Source organism: Physcomitrium patens, chromosome 9 (genome assembly GCF_059467195.1).
Source record: "Physcomitrium patens ecotype Gransden chromosome 9, ASM5946719v1, whole genome shotgun sequence".
Classification (NCBI taxonomy): Eukaryota; Viridiplantae; Streptophyta; class Bryopsida; order Funariales; family Funariaceae; genus Physcomitrium; species Physcomitrium patens.
Window position 1 is genome coordinate 8,974,302 of NC_143418.1, and position 24,926 is coordinate 8,999,227.

General features: G+C 38.3%; 2 protein-coding genes across 7 annotated transcripts; one reads left to right on the forward strand and one right to left on the reverse strand.

Annotated features, from left to right (window-relative positions):
- The first annotated feature begins 144 nt into the window (after window positions 1–144).
- On the forward strand, window positions 145–15,131 carry LOC112287138 (piezo-type mechanosensitive ion channel homolog). 6 transcript variants are annotated; one of them, XM_024529877.3, is made up of 23 exons: window positions 145–272; window positions 1,210–1,638; window positions 1,887–1,967; window positions 2,316–2,469; window positions 2,843–2,976; window positions 3,258–3,426; window positions 3,690–3,879; window positions 4,119–4,273; window positions 4,458–4,542; window positions 4,814–5,029; window positions 5,148–5,325; window positions 5,526–5,660; window positions 5,919–6,092; window positions 6,193–6,429; window positions 6,716–8,314; window positions 8,752–9,404; window positions 9,679–11,691; window positions 11,871–12,284; window positions 12,444–12,602; window positions 12,974–13,477; window positions 13,761–13,908; window positions 14,337–14,481; window positions 14,709–15,131. In XM_024529877.3, exons 2-23 carry the CDS (start codon window positions 1,590–1,592, stop codon window positions 14,842–14,844), a joined length of 7,728 nt encoding a protein of 2,575 aa, XP_024385645.1. In that variant the 5' UTR covers window positions 145–272; window positions 1,210–1,589; the 3' UTR covers window positions 14,845–15,131. The 6 variants fall into 6 exon arrangements, with proteins under 6 accessions (XP_024385645.1, XP_090109216.1, XP_024385647.1 ...); XM_090253090.1 differs by having other exon boundaries at window positions 6,752–8,314; XM_024529879.3 differs by having other exon boundaries at window positions 5,532–5,660.
- Window positions 15,132–16,658: 1,527 nt separating this feature from the next.
- On the reverse strand, window positions 16,659–20,280 carry LOC112287103 (putative 38.1 kDa protein). Its single transcript, XM_024529771.2, has 10 exons — window positions 19,906–20,280; window positions 19,451–19,719; window positions 19,245–19,300; window positions 18,948–19,062; window positions 18,584–18,721; window positions 18,201–18,391; window positions 18,028–18,090; window positions 17,749–17,908; window positions 17,298–17,366; window positions 16,659–17,099 (listed from the first exon to the last, which is right to left on the reverse strand). Exons 2-10 carry the CDS (start codon window positions 19,652–19,654, stop codon window positions 16,995–16,997), a joined length of 1,101 nt encoding a protein of 366 aa, XP_024385539.1. The 5' UTR covers window positions 19,655–19,719; window positions 19,906–20,280; the 3' UTR covers window positions 16,659–16,994.
- Between the last annotated feature and the right edge of the window lie 4,646 nt (window positions 20,281–24,926).

Below are 24,926 nucleotides of genomic sequence, written 5' to 3' on the forward strand. Positions count from 1 at the left end.
ATCCGCCGGTGGGGGAGGGAGGGGGAGCCGGTTACCACACCGTGAGAGCATCCACGTGGAAGAGGATGACCGGCTGCAGACGGTACCCGTCTTGCAGCCCTGCACCTGCACTTGCACCACTGACGATTTTGCTGCTTTCTGGCGCGCGGTTCCTCAGTCTTGCAAGCTCTGGCTGCAATTCGATGCTGCCCCTCCTCCTCCTCCACCACTACCCTGCAGCTGTTTCCTCGCTCTGTGTTGCCTCAGCACATGGGTCAATCTCACCCTCTATAGTACGTGTTTCCTGCGCTTGCTTCGTGGATGCTTTGCTTGTAAGGCCTTGTTGGGTCAGCGCTGGGTCTGAATTAGCTCTCTGAGCATGGGTTTGTATGCTTGAGGCCGTGTGATCTTCTGCACCAAGGTAATTCGTTTGGGTTCTGTGCCTGAATGCTGGTTTTGGGGACTCGGGTGTTTGGGTTTCGGAGATGAGTTTCGATGGTATAGCGAGGGGTTCAGGCGATGTTTTCTTTGAATTTTTGAATTTTTTTGTTTTAGTGGGTGCCAAGAGAAAGCAAGGGCGAAGTGGGTGCTCTCTGTCTTGCTCACGAAAGGGCTTGGAAAATATCGTGCGAAAAGTACAATGATGTCGTGACGAAAGTTTTCTGATGTTTTGAAATTTGCGGCGATTCGAGGTCTTTCTGCTTCTGAGGTCATGTCTTTTGAGTGAATCTTGCTCGGAGCTAGATTCAAACTGGTTCGGTGCCTGGTGGTGTTGAATTGTGGTTCAATTGTTGCATGGAACGCTTAGTTTTTAAGCTCAAGATTTTCTGTCTGGTCGTTCAAGATGTTTCTTGTATTGATTGTGGGATTTCAAGCAACGAGTTGTGATACGCATGATGCTAAATTGATTTGATATTTCTTTTCCTGCTTTTACAGAACGGTGCATGGTCAGATTTCTTGCTTCTACGCTGAATACCGATTCTCTCTCTCTTTCTCTCTCTCTCTTTTTTTTTTTTTTTTTTTTTTTTTTTTGTTCCTGCTTGGCTTCTTAAAAATAATGGAAATTCATTGCATTGTGATGTTCGATAGAAACTGTAACGGCAACCATCTGCCCGCATGCATGGTGATTCAGCAGACTGTTTAAAGGAGAGCAGAAAATCACCTCAGATTCATTTTTTCTTCTTTTCTTTTCATGCAAACCTGATGGACTCTATCCGTATTACGTTGCAGGCTGTCCATTTGAGCACGAAACATCAGGATTGGGTTTTGTGAGGCTTGGTGCCAGGCGATAAACGTTTAAGCACTGTAAATTACGAGTTGAAGGGATCCATGTTGACTCTACTTGCAGGCGTTGCTTCATTCGGATTTTTTTTTGCGGAATTAAGCATGGAAGGCGACACTATAGGTCATAGTTGACTCGGTGTATTATTTCTGGCGAACACTTGATGCAGACGTCACGGCAGTGCATTTAATGCATAGTGGAGGACTCAAATTCGAAATTCATAATCGGGATTTTAAGCGCTAGGGACTTTATCCAGCTGATCTGGTATCTAAAATGAAGGGACCAGGGGAAGCATTCTGGAGTCTATAAGTTACTAGTCCCGATCAGAATGCGGGCCTCAACTATTCGGGCTTTGGCCCCATTCGTTGTATTATGTGGTGCGCCCATTTTGCCCTTCATTATGCAACCAGTTGTCCTAAGAATCAGAAAAAATATTGGGCTTAACTGTCAACTAAGACATGGCTCGGATTTTATGAGGATTCAGCTCGATTTGAAGTCTTTCTATTGCAAAATGCGGTGGCAATAACGCATGCGATGTATAATAGGTCATGGCGTTTAGGGAAAGACCTGGATGAAATTATGCAATTTATTATCACTGACATTGCGTTCTTCGTCTTATTTAAAGCTGCTTTTGGAGGTTGGAACTTGAGCTCCGTCTGTTTCCTTCTCGCATTCTTTGCTGTGCAATTCAAAACAGCGCAACAAGGTAAGATGGTGTCGCATATCTTGGGTAATCTTCTGTCATCATTAGGATACAAGAGTTGGTTCAAAGGAGGAATAAGTTAGAGCATGAATGCATGAAATAGATTCACATGATAGCTCTACAATTGTGAAGCTTAATGAAAATTGTAAGCAAAGATAATAATCATGGAACTCAATTCCACCTAATCTTGTTGATGCATTGTGGAAACCATCTTATGTTGGTATTGAAAATGTGATCTGCTTGCATGAGAATATTTCTCTGTTAGGTGTTTACTATTGCGAGTGAGGACGTACCAGAATCATTTTGCGCTTGTTAAAACGCTGGCTTGCTAACATGTTGGTTTTTTAACAGTGCAACAGCCAAGGCCGGGAATATGGATACCTTTGATTGTACTGTCTGGGTTAGTCATAATGACAGAAGTGTTTGTGATGGTCACATGGATCATTCTTGGAGATGATGGTCCTGTGTCAGAGGATGAGTGGTTCAAGCTCTTGGGATTCACCAGGCAAGCTCATAACAGTAGTATGCACACCTTCTGTGCACTACTTTTGGATACTTGACAGTCTTTACGGATGTTATTCTGGCTTCAAGTGTGCTTCAAGAGCTCTTCTACTGCTTTGTAACTCTTTCCAACTGTGATTCTGAAGATTCTAGTTGCACTGAGCAAAATATTGGTGTTTTCTAGGAGTTCTGCTTCACCAGCCCCACTTATGGTTTTCATCTCATAGTCAATCGAGGAACAGAATGATTACTCTTGGCACCTTGGGAATGAAACTCTTATGTGTTCCATTGCGACCTTCTTTCTCTACGTGTGCATTGAAGATTTCAACTAAGAGAGATGAACTGAATAGTCATCGTGACGGTTTGTATGTGTCCAGGTTGAATCTCAAGGGCAAGGATGCTAGTGTATTTTGGTTTCTTTTACCTCAGCTTGCAGTGGGTATGATAGCTGCATGTGCGCTGTATCGAGACAAACTCGACCCAAGTGTTCAGACACATGAGTTACTTTGGGGTATGTTTCTTTAGGCAGCTTACTTTTAGTCGTGGAGTTATATGAATAGCAGTTGGAGTGGCCTTTATATTAATATTTGTTCGCTACTGCCTGTGTACTATCCATGTAGTATTGCAACTGGAAGTCATAGTTGTGAATGTCTTCATAAACTACGGCTCAGATAGTCTGGTGGTTATGGTTGTCCACACACACACACGCACGCACGCATTCACAAACGCAATGATTTCCAAAACATTAGTAGGCGTGGTTCTGACTGTTGGAATCACTGTGGGACATGGCAGACGAGGATGTTAATGAGTTTAGAGCCATGTTGCGAAGCTTTGTGCTTCCTTTGGTGTTGTTGCTGGTAGGTGTAGCTCGGCCGTCATGGATCACTTTACCGTATTTTGTTTGCAGCTGTGCGAGTTTGTTACACTGGGCAATGACGAGCAACTTTGTTGGACTCTCATGGTATGTAATCTCTTACAAATGTTTGCACAGAGGATTGTTTAGACTAAAAGTGCTGCTGGATTTTGTGCCGAATTCCGCTGTTTATGGTGTAGCTATGCTTTGCATGTCATCTAACACATTCCCGTGTGCATATGAATACACCGAGAAGTTTTGTTGGTTTCTGAGTTTCTGATTTTCCGGATAGCTGGTTTAAGTGTAAACTCTTTTTGTATTTTTTTTATTTTTACAATGTTCCGATTTTCCTCATGCTGATTTCAACGCAGGGGGTGGAGGCCACTTATATTGTATACAGGATTGCACATTCTGGCACTATATTTGGATCAATTGCCACTTTCAATACCGCAAGGTATTACTGATGCTGCCGATTATTTGGGCTTGTTCAAAGCATCAGGTCAACTGCTGGGATGGCCGGAAGTTTGTCAAGTTGTATCTTTAATCGCCTTGTACATCCTGGTAATCTTTTTACTTATAATTTGACTCGTCACACTTTCTAATCTAGTCTTGTTGGATTTGTCTAGGTTGAATCGCTAGGTTGACTGGAAGATTTATCTTGCACCTTCATTTCTTTTTGACTTCATCTTCAATCGATGCATGCATATTTTGAGTTTAATATAGCTTGTAGGCACGCGCTTTGAACTTGAATCACTGTTTGTTTCTGCACAAACAGTACTCACACTCTGCGTGGTTGCCAGTTGTGCTATGGTGTGAGTGATATGGAAGATGAGCAAAAATATTCGGAAACACTCAACAGAAACAGGCATTCCTTCAGTAGTTGTTGCACAGGGGACGGTTTGTTAACTGAAAACCTCTTGCCTTCTCGTCAACCAGCGTCGCTTGAAGATTCCATGTAATTTCTCCAAAAGTTACTTGCTCATGCATTTTTTTCAGGATATCAGCTGGTCCTTTAGTTAACAGCAGGTCATTATGTGGAAGATGTTTCGGTATTATTGTGATAGAATTGCACTTTTAGCGTACATGATTTGCAAATGTAATTCTGGCTTTTACGCTGAACTTGTTTATTTGCCTGAAAGAACTTCAAGGAGATGGGCGGCCAATCAGAGGCGCGTGATCACTTTCCAGCGTGCAACTATCACTCTCTTCACGTATGGCTTTCCAGTAAGTAACCCCACCAAAATTATCTCTACTTTAACGAAGTTCCTTTTATTGTTACCACTTTACTTCAGTAGCTTCTGTTAGGTAATGCATTATTTTTTGCCGTGATATCTAGCAGCTTGATTAATAACTGGAGTTTTGGTACTTCAAACTTGTAGTTGATGTCTTAACACATTTGATTAAGATGCAACGTTGTAGTTTTTATGTCTTTTAGAGCTCTTAATGTCAACTTCATTGACACGATGAAAATCAATGCCTTGACATTCTTAAATAGATATGCATGGTGGCGCTCGTTTGCTGGAGTTTTACACATGCCAGCCTATGTGCCTTCGGGCTACTACTGTACGTGGGTTACATTTTTTTCGCTCTCCCATCGGTGCACGTTCTCCGCCGCCTTAGCCCCGTATTACTTGGTTTCATATTAGCTTGGGCTCTTAGCACGTACCTCTTCAATGCGGCCTTTACAATCATGAAGATCGAATTTGACATGGTACAGTCTTCTGCTCATTAATGAGACTTTGCTTATGAACCTTTATTTCCTTTTTTCTTTTTTTTGCTCAATGGACGTCTACAATCATCACAAAATAACAGTCCTCTATGACTTTCAGGATTTGGATATATGGCATACAATCGGGCTTTGGCACTACTCTACTCCAGGATTATTTATTTTTGCGCAATATGTGCTTGGGGCTCTTGTGGCTACTGAAATATTTGCAAGCAACAGTATTGTGAACAATCTTGTTGAAAGCGGCGAGAACGAGGAGGCCAATCGGAACTTGGAGCAAGGTGCTTGTCTGCATGGTGTAACTAGCTTACGGTTTTTGAGCCCTATGTTGTAGACCTTGAGTTATCTTTCATTGTCCTACCTGCTGTTTTGACGTAATAAATGTTTCCTTCACATTCTTTACACGAAGCAGCATAAGATCTTGTTTAGAGTGTGGTCATAGCGCTCTCTTATGTTTGTGTTTTCATGTTGTTCGATTTAGTAACAGATACAGAAGATACGAAGGTTTTGGCGCTAGCAGTAATAGCGTGGTGTTTGCGTCAAAGTGCTGATATCATATCACTGCTCTTAATTTTTGCCGTGGGGATGAAGGATGGTTTGCTCCATGCAATATACAGTAACCACCTTGACTTTTTACCTCAAAATATCCTCTTGGTGGTCGCTTGCGCTTCGTGTAATTCTATGCTTTTTTCGTTTTTATTTATTTATTTGTTTGTTTGTTTGTTTTTTTATCTTTTTTTCACATTAATTTTCTCAGGGTAGATGTCTGCCCTCCAGGTTATGTGCTTCTGCAAAAGTCGATTGCTTGTGACTGTTTCCTGATTTTCTTTGTCCTGATGCATGAACATCGGTATTCTGGTTATTTGTTTTGTAGTGGCTTTCTTCATGGTCTACTTGGTGCGATCGTCAATTGGAAGGCGAACCAGGCAATATTTGATTCTATTATGCGAGGTGCACGTGGCAGTGCTTTACTTGTTGCGACTGGATTGGATTTCTTCAGAACTCAAAAATAAAGAAGCAACAATTCGGCCTGTACTTTCTTTTATAGGTGCGATACTCCGATAACTTTAACATCCACCTAGACTGGCTACTTTTCATTGGGGGGGACTTATTATGGTTTGTCAAACTGACATGTATATATCGTGCAGGGATATGGGAGAAAGCAACGTTCGAAGACTTTCTGGTTATTGGAGCTCTGCTTCTCTTTTCAGCTATGCAAAATCATGGATTGAATGTATTGAGCTTTTTGTCTACTACGGTGCAACGGAGTCCACATGCCCCACTTGGTTGGAGTGTGCTGCACAGGAAGAATGGACGTGCTATTCTTCTATCAGTTTACACTAATGACACTGTCGAAAATCTTCAGCAAGAGGCCGCAACTCAGGGTATGAGACTTATTTTGAGCCGTTCTGCTAAGACTGCATTCGTTCTGGTTGCATGTTACTATAAATTTGTATCATGCTTTTGCGGTGCCGGATTTCGTTTGCTAATCGTATGCGATGTACACAATAGACTAGGTTTAGACATTATGGTACGAAGGGTGAATGAAGAGTACATATTTTATTTCCTGTTGTGCTGCTTTAACGTGTTCTTTGTCATCATTTGATTGGCACTTTGGGAAGTACTCAAATTTGTACAAAATTGCTGTGGCTTGTGATGACCGTTATTTAGCGAATTGGATAACAAAGAGGCTTGCAGCATTCGCAGAGCGTCTTCGTTTTGTATATCGCATGTTTGGAACGTATATTGCCTACACCACAATCCTGTGCTTGATCTACGGCGTATCACAAAGTTATGTTTCTTTTGGCTACCTATTCTTCCTTCTGTGTTGGGTGATAGGCCGGCAAATAATTGGAAAATCGGAGCAACAGCTCTGGTTACCCTTAATGATATTTTCAGGAATTGTTTTCATTGTTCGCTACATCTTGAGTGCATTTCCAGGCACCCAGTCTGTGGTTGACGATTACGTTCCCCTTGTACGGGGCTTAGGATTTCACTGTGACAGATCGATATTTGGAAATCTTTGGGATTGTTTGACGATTCTAATTGTCATGCAACTTTTCCGAAACGAACGAGCTCAGAAAGAGTGTAGTTTAGAGGATCCCGAGCAGCCTGGTGATCACATTAACGTTACCTACGGGTTCATTGGATTCATGAAACGCCTCCTGATTCTTCACAGCGGCAAAATATTATCTATGGCGGTATTTTATGTGACTATCACTCCTGTTAGCCCTATTGGGTTCTTATATCTCGTGATGCTTGTCTTTACTTGCAATATGTCTAAGACCGCTCGCCTTCCAGCAAAAGTTTATGCTCAATATACTGCTGTATTGATAGTACTTGAGTATCTCTTCCAGCTGTGGAGTGAGAAAGAGGAGATGGTGCTGGGCCAAACGCATGGAGAATTTGCCTTTTGGTTGGGGTTCAGATTATATGGTAGTGGCTTTTGGGCTACAGAAGCAGGAATGAGAAGTAAAGCATTAGTTTTGGCGGCATGCGTCCTACAGAGTGCAACACTTAGTTGGCTTGAGCTACTGCCGGCCTCTTTACGTGTGGATGAACCATACGAGGAACCGTGTTTGCTGTTCCTTCCATATCCTCGTAGAAGCCGCAATTTTTTGCGCTCATCTGTAGAACCCTCATCGTCTGAAACTGTAAGCTCTCAAGAATCTTTTCCTGAGGATATAAGCTTGTCTCAAAGTGCTTCCGTACCAGCAGAAAATTCTAGCAATTCCACTGTTCAATCTTGTGACAATGCAAGCAGATTTGTACCACAGACTCTATCGCGACACACTCTAAGCGAAGACCGTGGTTCCTCCAAAAATATGAAAGGCAGAGGTTGTGAAAGTCGGCAATGGTCAAAGAGAGCAATGCTTCTTCAGAAACATGATCGTTATGAGGCGCAAGTGCGGACATTGAACATTTACATCAAGCACATCATAGAACATTTTTTCCAGCTCTACGGTCTTGAGCTTTCTATGATTGCCTTATTGGTGGGCAGTTTTTCACTACTCAATGTGGTGTCGCTGGTTTATGTCTTCATCCTTGCACTTTGTATCCTTCTCAACAAACAGATCTTGCGGAAAATATGGCCCATTTTTGTGGTACTGTTCGGACTTATTCTGGTGGTTGAGTACGTCGTACTATGTAAAGTCCCTCCTTCATGGAATGCTTCGGATCCAATGCTTGGAACAAATTCGTCTGTGCGTTGTGCAGATTGTCTTCGAAGTTACACTGGACGTTTCTCATACTGCTGGAAATGTTGGCTTGGTAAGACGTAACCAGATTTTGCCATCTGCATTTGCTGTTGTCTGTGTTTTTTTCTGGATTCATTGATATAGTTATTTTGGGTTTACTCTTCGATAATAAGGATTGGTGTTGGTCTATAGCTTGTGACTGTTGTTGTTGGCTAGTGTCAATTCCCTTTCCTTCAATTGTGATTTTGAAAGCTCTGTTTCTGGCTTGAGAGATTTTTGAGGACAATTTTGCTGTTAGCGTTAAGACTTAGGAGGTCTTCTGTTTCACCACCCATCAGCATTTTCTGAATGGACAATTTTTAATTTTTATTGTTTGCTGCTAATTGATGGATGTGCATGAGCAGTATCAACAATCACTGAATTTAATAAACTAAGTTTTTGAAGTTCTATATTTGAAGAGTCTCATATGTTTATTTGCTTCTTATAGTTTGTCGTCGTCTATGTATGCAGGCTTGGCGATTGATGACGCCCAAATTTTGGTCGCTAATTTTATGGTATTTTTGATAGCATGTCTCCAGCTTCGTGCTAATATGTCAGCAGGGAGTTTAGACACACGCACTTTTTACGCAGCCATAATTCCAGCAAGCGACCGATTGGCATGGAAAGAGATTTCTTATGAAACGACAGCTCAATGGACCTGGCTGGACCATCTTCGCTTTTTCTTTTACCATAACCTCTTTCTGGTAGTCCTAATACTAGTTTTTATTACTGGGACATTACAATACGACGTGTTACATTTGGGTTACCTCGCATTTGCGCTCGTATTCTTCAGGATGTGGGACACTATCATGATTCGACGCAATTCTATCTTGTGGACTCTACGTCTTTACAATTTCATTCTCATAGTTGCATCACTGGCTTACCAAGCTCCGTACTTTAGCTATTTGAGCGCTCAGGCGTGCACACTTCCTCTTGGTTTGTATAACATTGTAGGGTTGTACAAGTATGACTATGGATTTCGAATCACAGAGCGGTCCGCAATTGTCGACATTACGATCTTCTGTCTCGTTGGTCTTCAATCGCATATATTTCGGTCCCGTGAATTTGAGCAAGTATTACGCTACATGGAAGCACAGCAAGTAGAAGCACGTGCACGTGCTCAGGTGATTCTTACTCTTAAAATTTTGTTGGAAAGTTTTCTCATCACTGACTCTGTAAACATATATTTCATTGGTTTGTAAAAGTATTCGACTGCCGTACTCATCTGATGTTGGAGGACGTCTAGTATTTGTGCATCATTTTCTTAGTATCAATATATATACGTCCTTTTGAAGTAGACTAGTTGGTATCGTGCTATTGTTACAGTGTGCATCACCAGACGACATCTTTTGTTGAAATCGTGTGTCGGGTACATGAATGGTATCTTCTCAATTGCAGGAAGACAAGGCAGCATGGAAGAAAGAGCAACTTCAACGTATACGCAAAGTGGAAGAGCACAAACAACGGCGAAGAAAACAGGTTGAGAAGATGAAGTTTGACATGCTTCACATGCAACTGCACCCGGAAGCTCCTGAAGTAGGAGCTCCATCGGTTGAGTTGGATAGTTGTGGACCCTCGCCCTCACCATTTAAGAGTCCTAAACCTAATTACAATACTCCACGTTCCATTGAGCGGATTGCAACTGAATTTGCAGATGCCAGAAGACCAGAATCTCGGTCCAAGCGTGGACTTAACTTTGCCTCCAAGTCTCCATCTAAAAAAATCCAAAGAGAACACGTTAGCCAGTCTGACTTATTGAGCGACTTAAGTGATGAAGAACATGTTGACGTTAGACGGAGGAGCAGCACACACATGAGACGACGACATAATTTGGTCGCGAGGATGGAATGGCCGGCGGAAGGTCGTGATGAGAGAAAACTTAAACATGCCATCACAGACTCTGCCATTATCAAAAATACAATTTCAGGAATGGATATGAGCTGCATGCAGCTTCCCACGGCGCGGAGCATGGAGAGTGATCGACGTCCCGAGAAAAGTTGGAAGGGCCCAATCCCTGGACTTATGTCTGGTGTCCACATTCTAGAAGAAGGTGTTGCCGAGGTTCACTCAATTGGCAACAAGGCATTGGCGAATCTTGTCGGATACTTGAGTATAGATAAAGAAAGTGATAATGAGAAGCCATTGTCTGGAGAGGAAGATAGCTACAGAAACGTTGCTGAGAGCGAAAAGCAGGAAGCAGCAGGATCTGAACCGACAACGGCTGTGAAGAATACTCATCGCACGGGATGGAGGGAGACATGGACGCAGCTGTCCATGTTGAGCTACTACACCTGGTGTCAGATTCGAGGAAACACTGCCTTTGTTTGCTACGTTTTCTTTGTCCTTGCTTACGTTTGGAATTTCAGTTACTTGACCCTTGTTTTTCCAGCAGCGCTGTTCCTTTACGCTTTACTCGTAAACCCGGGCCCAAGTCAGCATTTTTGGCTGGCCATGCTTATCTACACTGAATTTAACATTCTGCTTCAGTACTGCTATCAGATTCGAGCGACGCATTGCGACTTTGTTGCTTCGCCACCCTCATGGCTACGGAAAATAGGGATTCCCGGGTCCCTAGGCCCCCACTCCTTCGTCGTCAGTGTTCTTCCGCTCTTCTTGGTATACTTAGCCACACTTATGCAAAGTTCAATTAAAGCTCAAGATGGAGAATGGATGTTTGTTAATGAGAGAAGTACCTTCTTCTCAAACCGAAGACTACGAGATTCAGAGGGACAAATGCAGTTGCCGCACAAAGCCACCTTGAGTGAAGCTCTGTGGAAATCTGTCTATGGGGTAACAGGCTTTTTCTGGCGACTGGTTCGAGGTTTGTCAATGTATTGGCAAGCGCTATCAAGTGGGGCTGAAGCACCTCCTCACTTTGTACAAGTCTCTATGGCAGTTGATAAGTGGCCAGAAGCGGGAATTCAACCTGAACGAATTGAATCTGCTTGCAATCGATTACTCGCATCAGTCCGGTCGTCTCCGCTTGACGATGAAGTTCCTATTGATGAATTGACTTGCAGTCGAGTACGTGTCGAGAGTATTGAAAATAGTCCTGACAAACCGAACACTGCACTGGCTGTGCTTGAGGTCATCCATGCTGCTCCAAAACTGCGGTCAGCTAGAAGTGCCCAATACTCGTCCCTCACACCCGCAGCAGATGTAGCTGCCGAACTCCTAAAAGCCAAAGAACAAGGTTATGTGGAAACAGCTAGTTTCCCCTATCCTATACTATCTGTCATACCAGGAGGCAAGCGCGAGGTGGATTTATATGCCTACATTTTTGGCACAGATTTACTTGCTTTTTTATTTGTTGCCCTTGTGTATCAGTCTTTTGTGAAGCATAGTCCAAAGCTCCTCGATGTGACACGAGTTGAAGACCAGTTTCCCAAGGATTTTATTATTGTGCTCATGGTACGGATCTCTTCCCTTGAACTGGTCACTACTTCCAGGATGTCGAGTGCGGCCTTAAGGGACAAGCCGCAGTAATAACGAAACGTGTTGCAATTTAGAGTCCATGTTACTGACAAGCTTAGAACAGAATGACATCCTCTGGTTGTAGTCTCTAATTATATAACTGGCTTTGAATACAGACGCTCTTTTTCATGATAGTTGCAGACCGGGTGCTTTATCTTTGTTCATTTGCAACCGGCAAGATGTTATCGTATTTCTTCAGCCTGGTCCTGTATACGACTTATGCGTCAAAAGTGGTTTGGGAGATTGAAGCTACTATACAACCTGAGTCCCCAAATTATTTTCTCCAGCTCCTTCCTCTCCGCCTTTTCTACTTGATGAAGGGTTTATCATTAGCTTTGCAAGCATCGCAGATCAAGTATGGCTTACCTCATAAGAGTGCTCTCTATGGGCAATTCTTGGCACGACGTGTGAATGCGCTGAGCTGGTGTGGGTATCGTTTTTATCGTGCAGTGCCCTTTCTCTTTGAGCTTCGTTGTGTGCTTGACTGGTCATGCACCACAACTGCTCTTAATATGTATGATTGGCTTAAGGTACTTTTCTGAGAATGGCAACATATATTGTTGTTTAGGAGGCTGTAGAGGTGCGCTTCCGTATCATGTTTAGGGCATGTTGGACTGGCTAGAGATGGTATCCATTACTAAATTCAAATCTGAATTTAATGTTTGTTGCATGTTGTGGTGTTGCTGCAGCTAGAAGATATATACGGGAGTTTATTCCTGGTGCAGTGCGATGTCAAATTGGTTCGGGCTAGACATCTACTTGGGCAAAAGCAAGGAGTGTGGATCAAATTTTGCAGCGGCATTCTCCTCTTCTGTGTCCTCATTGGTGTCATCTGGGCACCTATGTTGGTATGCTCATGCTTACTACACCTTCCTATCAATGATGTCAGTTAGATGCTTTAGCATAGCATTTAGGTTTACATAATCTAGTCTCAAGACCAGGCAAAAATCACTTGCCTTCATCATATTTATTTTCTTTTTTTGGTATAAAGCGCGTCCAATCTTTGGTCGCTCACGATTACCAATCACTATTTTAGGGCTGTTTCTTACGCAGACCTATCGACATATTGATTAAAACCCTTGCCTCACATTGATGGACCGTATGCGAAATGCTCTTTTTAAAGGTTACCCGTCCTATGCTTAAGTGTAGCTACCATATGCTGAGAAAACCTTAGTTGCTAATTCGTTACTTGGAAATGGTGACTTGCTTCGGTCTGCAGATATACAGCAATGGAAACCCTACGAACATGGCAAATCCTGTCAATGATGTACGGGGAGGTATTGAGGTGAAGACAGTTGGAGGGAAGTTTCCGCTTTATGAAACTGGCCTCTGCCACATTTTTAATCTGGAAAGTCCTCCAAAAGATGCTCTATCGACGCTGTCTGCCTATGATATTCGAGACATTCAGATTGTTTGTTGTGAACCTGATGCCGCGGCACTTTGGCAAATTCCTCCTAGCACTCTACAAAATCTTATAAAGTCCATTCATGATGGGGATCTGTCGTTCTACGCATGGTGGCAATTTAATCGTGAGCGCCCAAAGGGGAAGGAGCTTGCCTTGTGGTCAGAAGATGTCACTAGCGTCGATGAGGACTTATTTGGAGGTGGTAGTCAATTGAGAGCCGTTTTGAATGGTACTCTTGCGTCTGTCAATATCGCCAAACTTTATCCTCTCTACTTTCGAGTACCTGGGTCTGGTGAAGTGCGCGCTCTGGAAACTGAGGTATGCTATTTTTATGACTATGGTTTCATTTAAGAGCTTTTCATTTCATTTCCTGTCTTCTCTGTGTTTAGGACTTGTTCTGAATGCCCTAATATTCATATTTTCTTTGTCTACTGATTTTAATTCGCCTAGACGCCGCTTTACTTGTTGGCAGCAGTTTCAGCCTTTTGTACTGAATTTACAAAGATACAATAATTTTCTATCATTCGAAATTTAGTGAAGGAGTGTCTATCGAATTAGAGATTGACCAACAACTGATTTTCATACATCCTATGCTGTGCAGAGTTTAAGGGTGTCAGGAAATTTGACGCTCAACAAGGAGCAAGGTCAAGCGTGGTGGTCGTTTTTGAGAGAGAACCCCTCCCCAGATGACGGATGTGGCAAGATGTTGGGCCCAATTGCGTACGTTGTATCCGAAGAAGTACCACCAAGTAACAATCTCAACCATTATCTCTAAGCAAGCGTGATAGGTATCATGTGTATGTGTAACGGTTCATAGACTATTCACGTAGAATCGGATGTGAATTCATTTGAAATTATAGCAAAGCCTGACAGTCGAACGTAGCTATATTTTTAATATTGAAAATCTTATTTTAGCTCCTGTGGATTGTAGAAAATAAGTAACTTAATGTCTCTCTTTCATCTTTCAGTGGTATTTCTCTCATGGTTACACTTGATACAATTTTAAATACGAATCTGTGGCTATTTTCATTGTTCTAGGAAATATTATGTGTCCATGTCTTTTCCTGTTCAATAGTGATAAAGAAGGTAAGCGTGGAGATATAACAAAATTACTGCTCTTTTGAAACAGGTGGTACGATAATTAACAATTTTTCTGGTTTTGTATTGCTGTGCGCAGAGGGACTATTAGGAGAAACTTTGAGTAAGTTTAGTATTTGGAGTTTGTACATAACATTTGTATTGGCTGTGGGACGGTTCATACGTTTGCAATGCTCAGACATCAGAATGCGCATACCTTATGAAAATTTCCCTGCTTGCGATAGGTATTGGCGACTCCTCATAAGTTGTGATGTCTCAAACTACCCTCTTGCTTCTTTATGCTTTAATCCTGATCAAATAATTTTCGATTTATGCTCCAGTCGAAATCTATGCTAGGTTATGTTGTGAATGTTTGTCTTGTAGCAAATTCTGGCCATGTTATGGATGTTTGGAGCAGTATCAATTTAAGCATGCTCTAAATTTGATTGGTTTTGCAATGTCTTGAATGCAGATTAGTAGCAATATGTGAGGATATTTATGCAGCTCGGGCTGAAGGCGAGCTTGAGCTAGAGGAAGGGCTATTTTGGACGATTGTAAAAATTTATCGTGCACCGTATATGTTGATGGAGTATACAAAAGTGGAGTGAAGCATAAATTGATAAAGACATCTTGGACCATTTCTCATGCTTCACTCATTGAATTGATTATCAGATTGTTCCATTCTAAATGACTGCTGATCCTTGAGGCTCATGGAGTTTCTATTGGGCAGTTTGTACCGTGTATTATAGTTAGAATAGTGATTTCCAGGGCTGTTGGTTGTTATCAAAGGCTTTCTGGTTAAGGGCATGTACTTACATGGATTGAGAGCAACCATTACTATTGTATGGTTGCAAAAGAGTTTTGAGTATTTATTTATTTATTTATTGTTTACAAATGACGTGTGAGAGTCTGAAATGTCTATTGCTTCTGGTCTTGGTTTGCATTTTTGTATAAAGCTTGCGTATGGCATTTCAATATTTGTGCAACACTCAGTTCCTTGATTATCCTCACTTGATTATATGAATGTTCATTTAACTGGAGGTTAGTATTGTTCTTGTTACATGGTGCGATGTCTGCATTTAGTCACATGTAGCGACTACTTGCAACGTTGTTGAAATGTATAATGAAGATACTTAGAAATGTGCTTCAAATGTTTAACAATAATTTTAATAATACTCAAATTAACCGATATATCTATATATATATATATATATGTCGCATCCAATATAAGGAAAGTGATCGTGAGAGATGTTTTTAACCTTTATTTATTTATTTATTTATATATGTATATAATGGAAGATTTCATGCCAATCTTGATTACTCAAAGAATAACAACAGTAAGAGTTCCTGAGTAATTATAGTACGTTATGTAGTAAAGACTTTAAAAACTAATAAATATATGTGTTGAATCATAGTTAGTGTAGCTAAACATGTGTTAGTGGTACTTAATTTAATTTAAAATTATTTAATCAAAGAAATCAAGTTGAGATTGACACTTTGTATTAATTACACTATTTTAATCAACTGTTGATGATTGTTATGTAATTTTAAAAAAATATCATTATTTATGTAGACTTTTGAAAAAATATGAGGGTTTAAAAGCATGACATTAGAGTAAAAAAATTCTTATATTTCTTAAGTTATTTTATTTTATTTTAAATTTTTGATTTATTTCTTAATTTTTTATGTATGTTTTTTCAAAATATTTTCAAAATTTATAAATTATGTTAGAAGAAATAAAAAATGTGAAATTAAAGAGGTACTTGACATAATATATTAAAAAAAATTGTATTAAGTATTTATAATTGTATTGTTACAAGTGTTTTACATGCATACTATATAAATATTAAACAAACTGAAGTAAGTAACATAAAGCAATGTTATTTACAACTAAAAGTTTTTGGTAAATATTTATTGATGCATTTTTGAGGATTAAATGCCCAATTTGTATTGAAATATAAAACTGATGAAAACGTTCAAAAGCCCCATCAACACAAAATGATAATTGGCGTTTTAAAGCCCCACCACAATGTGACTTTAAGAAACTACAAAATTTCAAAACCCCCTATTTTTTAGAATAAATCCTAAAAAGAATCCTAAATTCAAACTTAAGATAAAGTAAAAAGTGTTTTAATAAAATCTCCAAATTTTATTGCATTTCCAAGTTTCAATTTTGAGATTTGGTATTTAGATAATCCCCAAGAAACCAAAACACAATAATAAAATTCCAATCAATTGGTATTTTATTTCATACTCAAGCCAAATATAAAAGATAAAAAACTATTTCAGAATATGTTTCAAAATAACACAAAAAAAAGCAAGAATCACCAACTTCAATTTTTGCAAGAGCAAGGAATAGAAACCCAACCACGATTATAATACGACCAAACCGATGCACACAGCTGCCTTGTACACAACATGATAATTGGCAAAATACTAGGTTCCTATTAAGTCACGCCAGCCATGAGGGCAACACGTTTGAGCTGAAGCATATATGAATCATCTGAGCGTGTGTTTTGAATCCTGCCGAACATTGAACACAGGATTCGATCAATCCAATTATCCCAAGACCCCTCGGAAAGCAACAACGCTGTGGACAACAACACAGGCGATGCAGGAAGTGTTGCATGAAACTGCAATCCTAGATTCAACGTGGTGTGCAGAGCCGTTTAATCGTCGCACAGCTCCACAGAATACTGCCGAGGAGTTTGTGAAGTGCACCAAGTGGAATGATATCTAGGGGGTGGTCACTGATGCTCTAATTCCTCCTTGCATCTCGCTTATCTTTCCTGTACTCCCAAGGTTTCTCTGGGTTCACTACTGCCCATAAACCAACACGAGCAGCTTTTGCCTCCCTCTCCCACTGCTCATCCACACCACCCGGAATCAGTCACTGACAATAAATAAAACCTTGGGTTGTAAGATAGTCCTGAGAGCCGTCTACATACAACGGATTCGTGTTTGGAGCAGCTGTTGTCACCCCTCCATAACCTGTGACTTTAAAGTTATGAATTGGAAGACGTGTTCAGGTTTGTGGGAAATGAATGAATGAAATGCATACCTGTGCAAAAGTTGGCCGCTTGTCGTATTGTGTGTAATGCCACACACACCCCTTCTTCAGAAGCGCTTCCTGGTAAAATCCCATTCGAAAACCCCACCAAAAAAGGTTAATCACATGATATTTCAGATTTCTTATGTTCGTGTTCTCACGCAAAGTAGATCCACAATGACTTTGTAGTAATGTGTCAGAGTTGTTAGTTGCATCAAACAAATAACAACACTGCACAAGTCAGGTGTTGTAGTTGCATCACTGACCGCACACACCTAGGTAACAATACAACACTAAAACACGACATATACGTTGGCAGAATATTTTGCGTTGGTCTAGGAATTTGTATCCGTCTTCTTTTCCCCGTTCAAGGAAGTGCGTAACGAGGTAGTTCATGCAAACTTAATATCAGCTTTGCATAAGCCGCACAACATAAAATAAGGGGGTTTGTGAATGTAGATGCCTGAATGAAGATGCCGTTGCAGTGGATGTCTCCAACTAGCCTCCCGTATTGGTCAACTGTATACACATGAACCAGAAGCGGGTGACCCAGCACAATACCATTAAAGATCGCCTTGGCTTGCTGCCCATATGGTTGGCTGCTCTCCGGTGCATCCACACCTCTGTCGTAAAACAAAACAACATATACAGATTATGAACTTTCACATTATGATCTTACATAGCATTGTAGAGGCAATGCTGTTAAAAAAAGATTGATAGCGTGGTGAAAGGAGCTTCTTACTTCAAGCGCACACGAAGCTTTTTGGCCAAACACTGAACCCCGCCGTTCGGTGCATCAATCACCCTGCAAGGACCACCGAAAGCCATCTGTAAATCTCAGCCTTGCACGAAGTAACAGCCCCTTCAGCATATGTACAAAGTTTTTGATTGAAGCTTAGAGGGGTAAGGACAAACTTGTAGCCTGCTTGCTTGATTTCTTTCTGCAAAGCATCGGCAGTGGCATAGTCGTGCTGAGCCCGAGCAGTTCGTCTCCTACTCACAGCATCCATTACTCCCTTGGGAACATTGGCCGCCTCTCTCTTATCTTTGTTTACATCCACAAACACAGTGATAGTGTCGCCATCTGCCACTGCTCGGTCTTCAACCTAATTTTTACATATCCCAGTTGGTTCAGGTAAGGCCAATGTTGCGGAGAATAGTAACCTTAATACTACAAGTAGACTAAACATTTTGTATCAATGAACTCTGCTCAAAATGTAGGAACCATACCCGAAAGATTAAAAGTTTCAATGCATCACACTAATCCTGAGCATGGAACACGGTTGATGCGAGCTTACCGGCAAAGTGTGGATTTCATACTGTACACCTTGTGGCCAATCTCCACCAGCTACGAAAGCTACGGGAGGAGGTTTACTAGGCACCACTTCCGGGGCGCCAGGTTTAGAACCAGGGAGTCCGTAGAATCGTAATAAACCCTGCAATTGTCAGCATTCATGAAATTCAATACAGAGTTCACCAGTTCTGCTATATTTTAGATTTATACATCTGCGTCATCAGAATTAATCTTTACAAAAAGAAAAGCTTTAACTCGAATAAGCCTCCGCTGCGAGGCTAAAAACTCTTCGTAAACTGGAAAAAAGCACTGGCTAATCCGGGAGCAATCGCTTTGGAACATTTTCTTAAAAGCTAAGCTATTGGCACCTGGACATGGACGTTGTGGTGGCCTTGAAGCGTCCGGAGTAGCAGTGATGAGGCCTCTTCGGCACTTGATGGGGGTGGCCTTGCATTTTTCCAAGCAACCAAAAGTTTGCGATACCTGAGAACAGGCTATTACAAAGCTTGTGTTAGGACTTTTAGTAGAATCTTCCAAACACCTGAACTCAACTCTTGTATGTTGAACGATCGGATTGATCGATTCATGCGACATTACACAGTCCAATTTACATAGAGTAAAAACCCAGTGCTTCGAAGCTTGGTTTCGGGCTGCTTCAGACTCACCAGGTGACCTGCGTGGCTTTAGTTGCTGTCACAAACTGGCTCAATTCCTCTGGCACCTACGCGGCACATGAGATACCACGACGTTAATTTGGTTTCATGCTCTTCCCAAACGGCCTAGGAGATCACTAATTGCTGTGAACTACGTGAAAGACGCAGGTATCCAAAATCGGAAACATTCATCAAAACTTCAATGGAAAGTACAAAACCTTGTTTGTAATCTCGAATTGGAGCAAATCTCGAGCAAGAGCAGTAAACCCAGCTGTGTCGGCAGAACCAGCCGGAGGGCCGAAATAGGCACCAGGGTGACCTTGAGGTGGACCATATTGACCTGGGTATGGATACTGCCCTCCTCCATAATGTCCTTCCGACGTCGGAGAGTCCCCACAACATCGCCGGAGTATGTTCCCCATGGCTATCCAACTCGATCACCTAATCTCAAACGTCCTCGCTTATCGCCGTGAAAGCTTCGTCGGTCCTGAGAAGAGGATGCTCCACAATGGTAAGACCACGGTGCCACAGTTGATCACCCCAGGGGAGCTCTAGCCCACTGGGAGAACACTGAAAAGCTCCTGCTCGGGAGATCCAGCAACCTGGTCGGGCAAAACTAGACCTGTGAATTCAATCCTCACCACAAACTTCTCGCTTCCACAACTACGATTACCTGTTTCATCGTCTCCTGCCGCTTCACAACGATACCTTCGCCATCGAAGACTGCGCATTGCTGCGGAGACACGCCATCTCTATCAAGACAAACCCCGGACAGATGAAAAGACTCCTAGTGCTTCACTAATCTGTGCAAAACCATGACTAACACACACACACACACTTTTCTAAAGAGATGATTAGTGGGTACAAGGACCAGATACAACTGCTTGCTGGTCGTGGAGGAATCTAGCAGGGATTCGGGGCTGGATGTCTAGCTAGCCACAGTCATTCAACAGTACGGGGAAAGCAAGTTGTGTTGCTGTTGGGCACTCAACGAAGCAAGAGGAGGAGGCACACGAGAAAGGCGCCTTCAGTGACAAAAGACTTGGTCGTGACTGTGCTGCTTCCAACAGCTTTCCCTTGTCGGTCACACCCTCCCACCTTCGTAGAATTGTGTTGCAGAAACTCCTTCTCCAATCGATTGCATCCGCCATCTTGGGCCGTTGGATCGCAGTTGCGGATCATATGCAATCTCAACCGCTGATCAAATTCTGGGAACGGAGTGAGGGAACGTAGGGGAACTGGCAGCTTTGAAGGGTGGGAGGTTGGAGGCCTGGCAGGTTGGAGGTTTGTAGATTGATCTGCATTCGCATGTGTGCTGAAGTTTGCTCACGGTCTGCATCTCAATCCCTCTTCCCAACCTTCACTCTTGCTTCAAACATTTTATTTCATTTTATTATTTATTTATTTATTTATTTATTGATGGATGTACATGATACTTTTGTTTCAGAAGAATTCTTGCAACTCATACATATTTTAGGTAGTATTAGAATTTTTTATTAAATAAAAAAAATATATATATATATATATATATATATATAGTGCACAAAATTAAATTAAAATTATTTTTTAAAAAAATTATACATTGCGTTCAAATATAATATAATGATCCAAAAAAAAGGGGAAAAAAATGATTTAAGGGTAATTGCCTTCATCTTCAATAAACATACTAGTAATTAGTTATACTGGATTCTAATTCCCTTTTAGAAAACTTTATTTCAACAAAACTATGACACTTCTTAGTACTAAAAATCACACAAATATTTATATACTTACTAAAAATATTTTTTAACCTTTATTTTAATTTATTACTTAATAATTTTTTTTGTAAACTCTAATTTTCTCTTTAACTTTTTATTCAATAAATAAAATACATATTAAGAAACTAAAGTATTTTATGGTCGTAAGCTAATTTTTATATATTGTAAGAAGTTGCATTGAAATGGCAGTCACAAGAATAGAGTAATATAGGGGCTTTAGTGCACTCTTGGTGATTGTGTTATGGAGAAAGAATCATTCTTTAAGAAAGCATTTGACCTCCAGATGCAACTATTTTCTCCATCTTCTCCTTAATACTTTCAAAAAAAACAAACAACATCTAATAAAATCTAAATCCTCCCTAAATTTTTTTTGTTCTTGAATTTGTTGTTGTATTATAACATAGCAATTAGATGAAAAAATTAAAAGAAATATTATATTATAGAGGAGCTTAATTAAAAACATTATAGAAAGTCATCTTAAACACATAGATAATAGATAAGTAGGTAGTAAAAATTATTAAGTATTAATATTGATTTTTTTTAAAAAATATATATTTACTTTGAAAGGCTAAAAATGAGGCAAATCAACATGCATAAGAAACATAATTGATATAGAAATCTTTAGAAAGAATTTAAGAGTAGTATTTAGCAAAAATTATCTAAAAAAACCAAGAATTCATAATCAAAGAGGATTGATTATGAACTTGGGTTGAAATCAAATCCCAAGACATAAAACCACATATCTACAATAATTCAAGAGTCTTTGATTGATCAAAGAGTGGATTTTGAGAGAAAACTTGTGAAATGTTCTTTAGGCATTAATTTCAAGTGATTTGAGTTTGTATTGACTTTGCAAAGGCTTTGCAAAGTAAGAGTTGTTTTAGAGGTAACTTTGGATTTTGAGAGATACAAAGAGTTTATATTTTGGAATTATTTTTTAAGATTGGTAAATGATCTATGGGTGATTTTTTTTTATTATTATATCATTAATATTATGTTAAATTTTATTTATAAGTTTGAACTTGATTTAATAAATTTTTAAAGGTTTTTAAAAATTAAACATATTAGAATATCAAAAATTGGAGTTTAGAAGACTAGTAAGGATTTCTAAGTTATACAGCAATCAGCTAATTAGATTGAATTAAAAACTTATAAAACAATAGTTAATTTGATTTGAAACAACTTTGCAAAGTTGAAACCAATTAAATGGTGTAATTTAGAGATATTAGTGTTGGAATATTGGTACTAAGATTGTAAAAGGAGGCTAGTCAACATCCAAATAGATTTTAGAATCTATCTTTTATTTGGTAAGTTTCATCTTTTTAAAAATTCCTTTTGTTTATTTTAAACTTACTAATTGAGACATATACAAATTTTGACTTAAAATCAATAGTTAGATTATTAATTATTAAGGTTTTAATTTTCTATAAGATTGATTAAAAATTTATTGAAGATTTAAGGTTCAATTAGGATTTTATTAGGAATTAATTTAGGATTTAGGATTTGATTATGATTTGATTAAAATTTATTTTTATTAGTATTTTATTAGAATTAATTTTAGGATTTAATTAAGATTTGAATAAAATTTATTTTATAATTTAATAAAGATTTGAGTAGAATTTATTTTAGGATTTGATTAGAATTTGATTTAGAATTTGGTTTAGGATCTAGGATTTAGAATTTGATTAGGATTTGATTAAAATTTAGGATTTAGAATTTGGTTAATATTTGATTAGGTTTTGGTTTAGGATTTATAATTTGATTTAAAATTTGAGTAGAACTTGTTTTAAGATTTAGGATTTAATTAAAATTTGTTTAGAATTTTATTAGAATTATATTAAGTTTTGATTAAGATTCATTAAATATTTCTATTTTTAATATTTATTTAAGATTTATTTGATATTTTTTTAGATTTACATTTTATTATTTTTTAAGATATTTTTATTATATATATATATATATATATATATATATATACACTAAAAATTAATTTACGGGTTTTTTTATTATTTTTTATTCTTTTGTAATTTCTTTAAGACTTCTTTTTAATTTGATTAAAATTTGATTAGCATTGTTAAGATTTAATTAAAGTTTATTTAAGTTTTTATTAGAGTTATTAGGATCTTGTTATTACAATTTCTATTTTTCTTTCTACAGCCAAGTACTTGGTTCAATCTTAAGCAAACTTCATAGAATACAACACTATCAACAAATTATGTATTATAAGTTCATAAAACAAATACCAAAGAGCAAAACCTTCTTTGAGCATCCTTATATCTTCTTCAAAAAAAGATGCTACTTTCTAAAATCCTAAATCCTATCCTAATCCTAAATCCTAAATCCTAAACCTTAAATCTTTAGTCTATTTAAAAGTTTTATTTGATTTAATAAAAGGTGGATTAAAGATTTTAAAAGATTTATCCTATTACACTTTAATTACTACGAAGTTGTAGCTTCTTCTTTTCAGGAAAATTATTTACTAATCTATTAAGAGGGCAATTGTATAAAAAGCATAGGTGTCACATATTATGCTATTATTTAAAGAGATTCCTTTCTCTTGTCTATTAGTGACAAGTGCCCTTATCATCCAACATAATCCTTTAATATAAGTATTTTAGAGCCAATTCTTTGGATATATTCAATATATTAATAAAATATTAAAAAAAAATCCCCTCCCTGCACCAAAAGATTTTAAATTCAGGACCTCTTAGGTGCTATCCAAGCGCCTTATCATCTATTTCTCATTGCAAGTTCCTAGCTACTATTTATCGTCTAAAGCCTCATGACTTCTCTCCATAAGGTTGTTGTCTGACTTCTTCTTATTTTTTAAATATCTATTTTTTACAAATTATAATTCTATTTTTTATCAAAATTTATACACCTATTTATAAACATATTAAAAATATGCCCACTAATTTTTATCTTAAATAGTTACTCTGATAATTGAATATTCTAGATCCTAATTCTCTTTTATAAAACTTTAATTTTAACAAAATTATGGCATACAACTTTTTACTATTAAAATTCACATAATTATTTATGTATTTATTAAAAAATTCCTATTAACCTTTATTTCAATTTATTATTTAATTAATTAGTTTTTTAAATATAATTATATTTTTATTTTTATTTAATAAATAAAATATATATTAAAAATCTAAAGTATTTTATGGACTTAAAATAATTTTTATATATTATAAGAATTTGCATTATAACAGCATATTTATTGAATTTAATATAGAATAATTAGTTGCAACCAAAAGTGCAATATTTTCATTAGGTAAGATTCTCTTGCCACAATATTGTGCAAGTATCAAATTTTTTATTTCTCCAAGTCTCATAGTTGTTGCATTTAAATCAACCACCCACTCATAATAAAGTACTAAAAGATATATTGGGTGTAATCCATCTCAATGCCAAATATTAGAATAAAATTGACAAATTTCATATGATCCTATAATTTCAATTACATCTTTGTACATGCCTTTCTATCAATAATTGTCCTTTAATTTAATAAAAGTTGTCTAAATTTTTCTATACTTCTTTATCCACAAACTTTCATGGCATTTCTTGATAAATTTTTGTTGAGCTTTTAAACCACACATTACTTCTTGTGGTACTTCTCCTTTCTTTTTTAAATGATTTCATTAATATATGTCATCTAAAATATATCTATAGGCCTTTTTATAAGTTTTTTTTTTTTTAAATTCTTGATCTATTCAATTCTTTTATCACTTTAATATGCTTAAATACTCTGTAACATCTCTTCATTCATCTTTATATAAATCTCTTAAAAATAATTCCAATGATTTATTCAAATGCACATTTTTATTTATTTATTTATTGATAATGCATTAAAATAAAAAAATTACATACATTATCTTTCAAATCAATCATATCTCCTTTATTATAATATCTTTGTATTGATAATATATCT

What these genes read in the sequence shown, in the direction of transcription:
- LOC112287138 (XM_024529877.3), top strand. Translation starts at nt 1,590, where the DNA reads ATGCGGGCCTCAACTATTCGGGCTTTGGCCCCATTCGTTGTATTATGT. An exon ending in CAATCGGAACTTGGAGCAAG is followed by an intron (nt 5,326 to 5,525) that starts GTGCTTGTCTGC and finishes TGTTCGATTTAG; the next exon opens with TAACAGATACAGAAGATACG. An exon ending in AAGCACGTGCACGTGCTCAG is followed by an intron (nt 9,405 to 9,678) that starts GTGATTCTTACT and finishes TCTCAATTGCAG; the next exon opens with GAAGACAAGGCAGCATGGAA.
- LOC112287103 (XM_024529771.2), bottom strand. Translation starts at nt 19,654, where the DNA reads ATGGGGAACATACTCCGGCGATGTTGTGGGGACTCTCCGACGTCGGAA. An exon ending in AATTCGAGATTACAAACAAG is followed by an intron (nt 19,301 to 19,450) that starts GTTTTGTACTTT and finishes TGTGCCGCGTAG; the next exon opens with GTGCCAGAGGAATTGAGCCA. An exon ending in ACCACAACGTCCATGTCCAG is followed by an intron (nt 18,722 to 18,947) that starts GTGCCAATAGCT and finishes TGACAATTGCAG; the next exon opens with GGTTTATTACGATTCTACGG.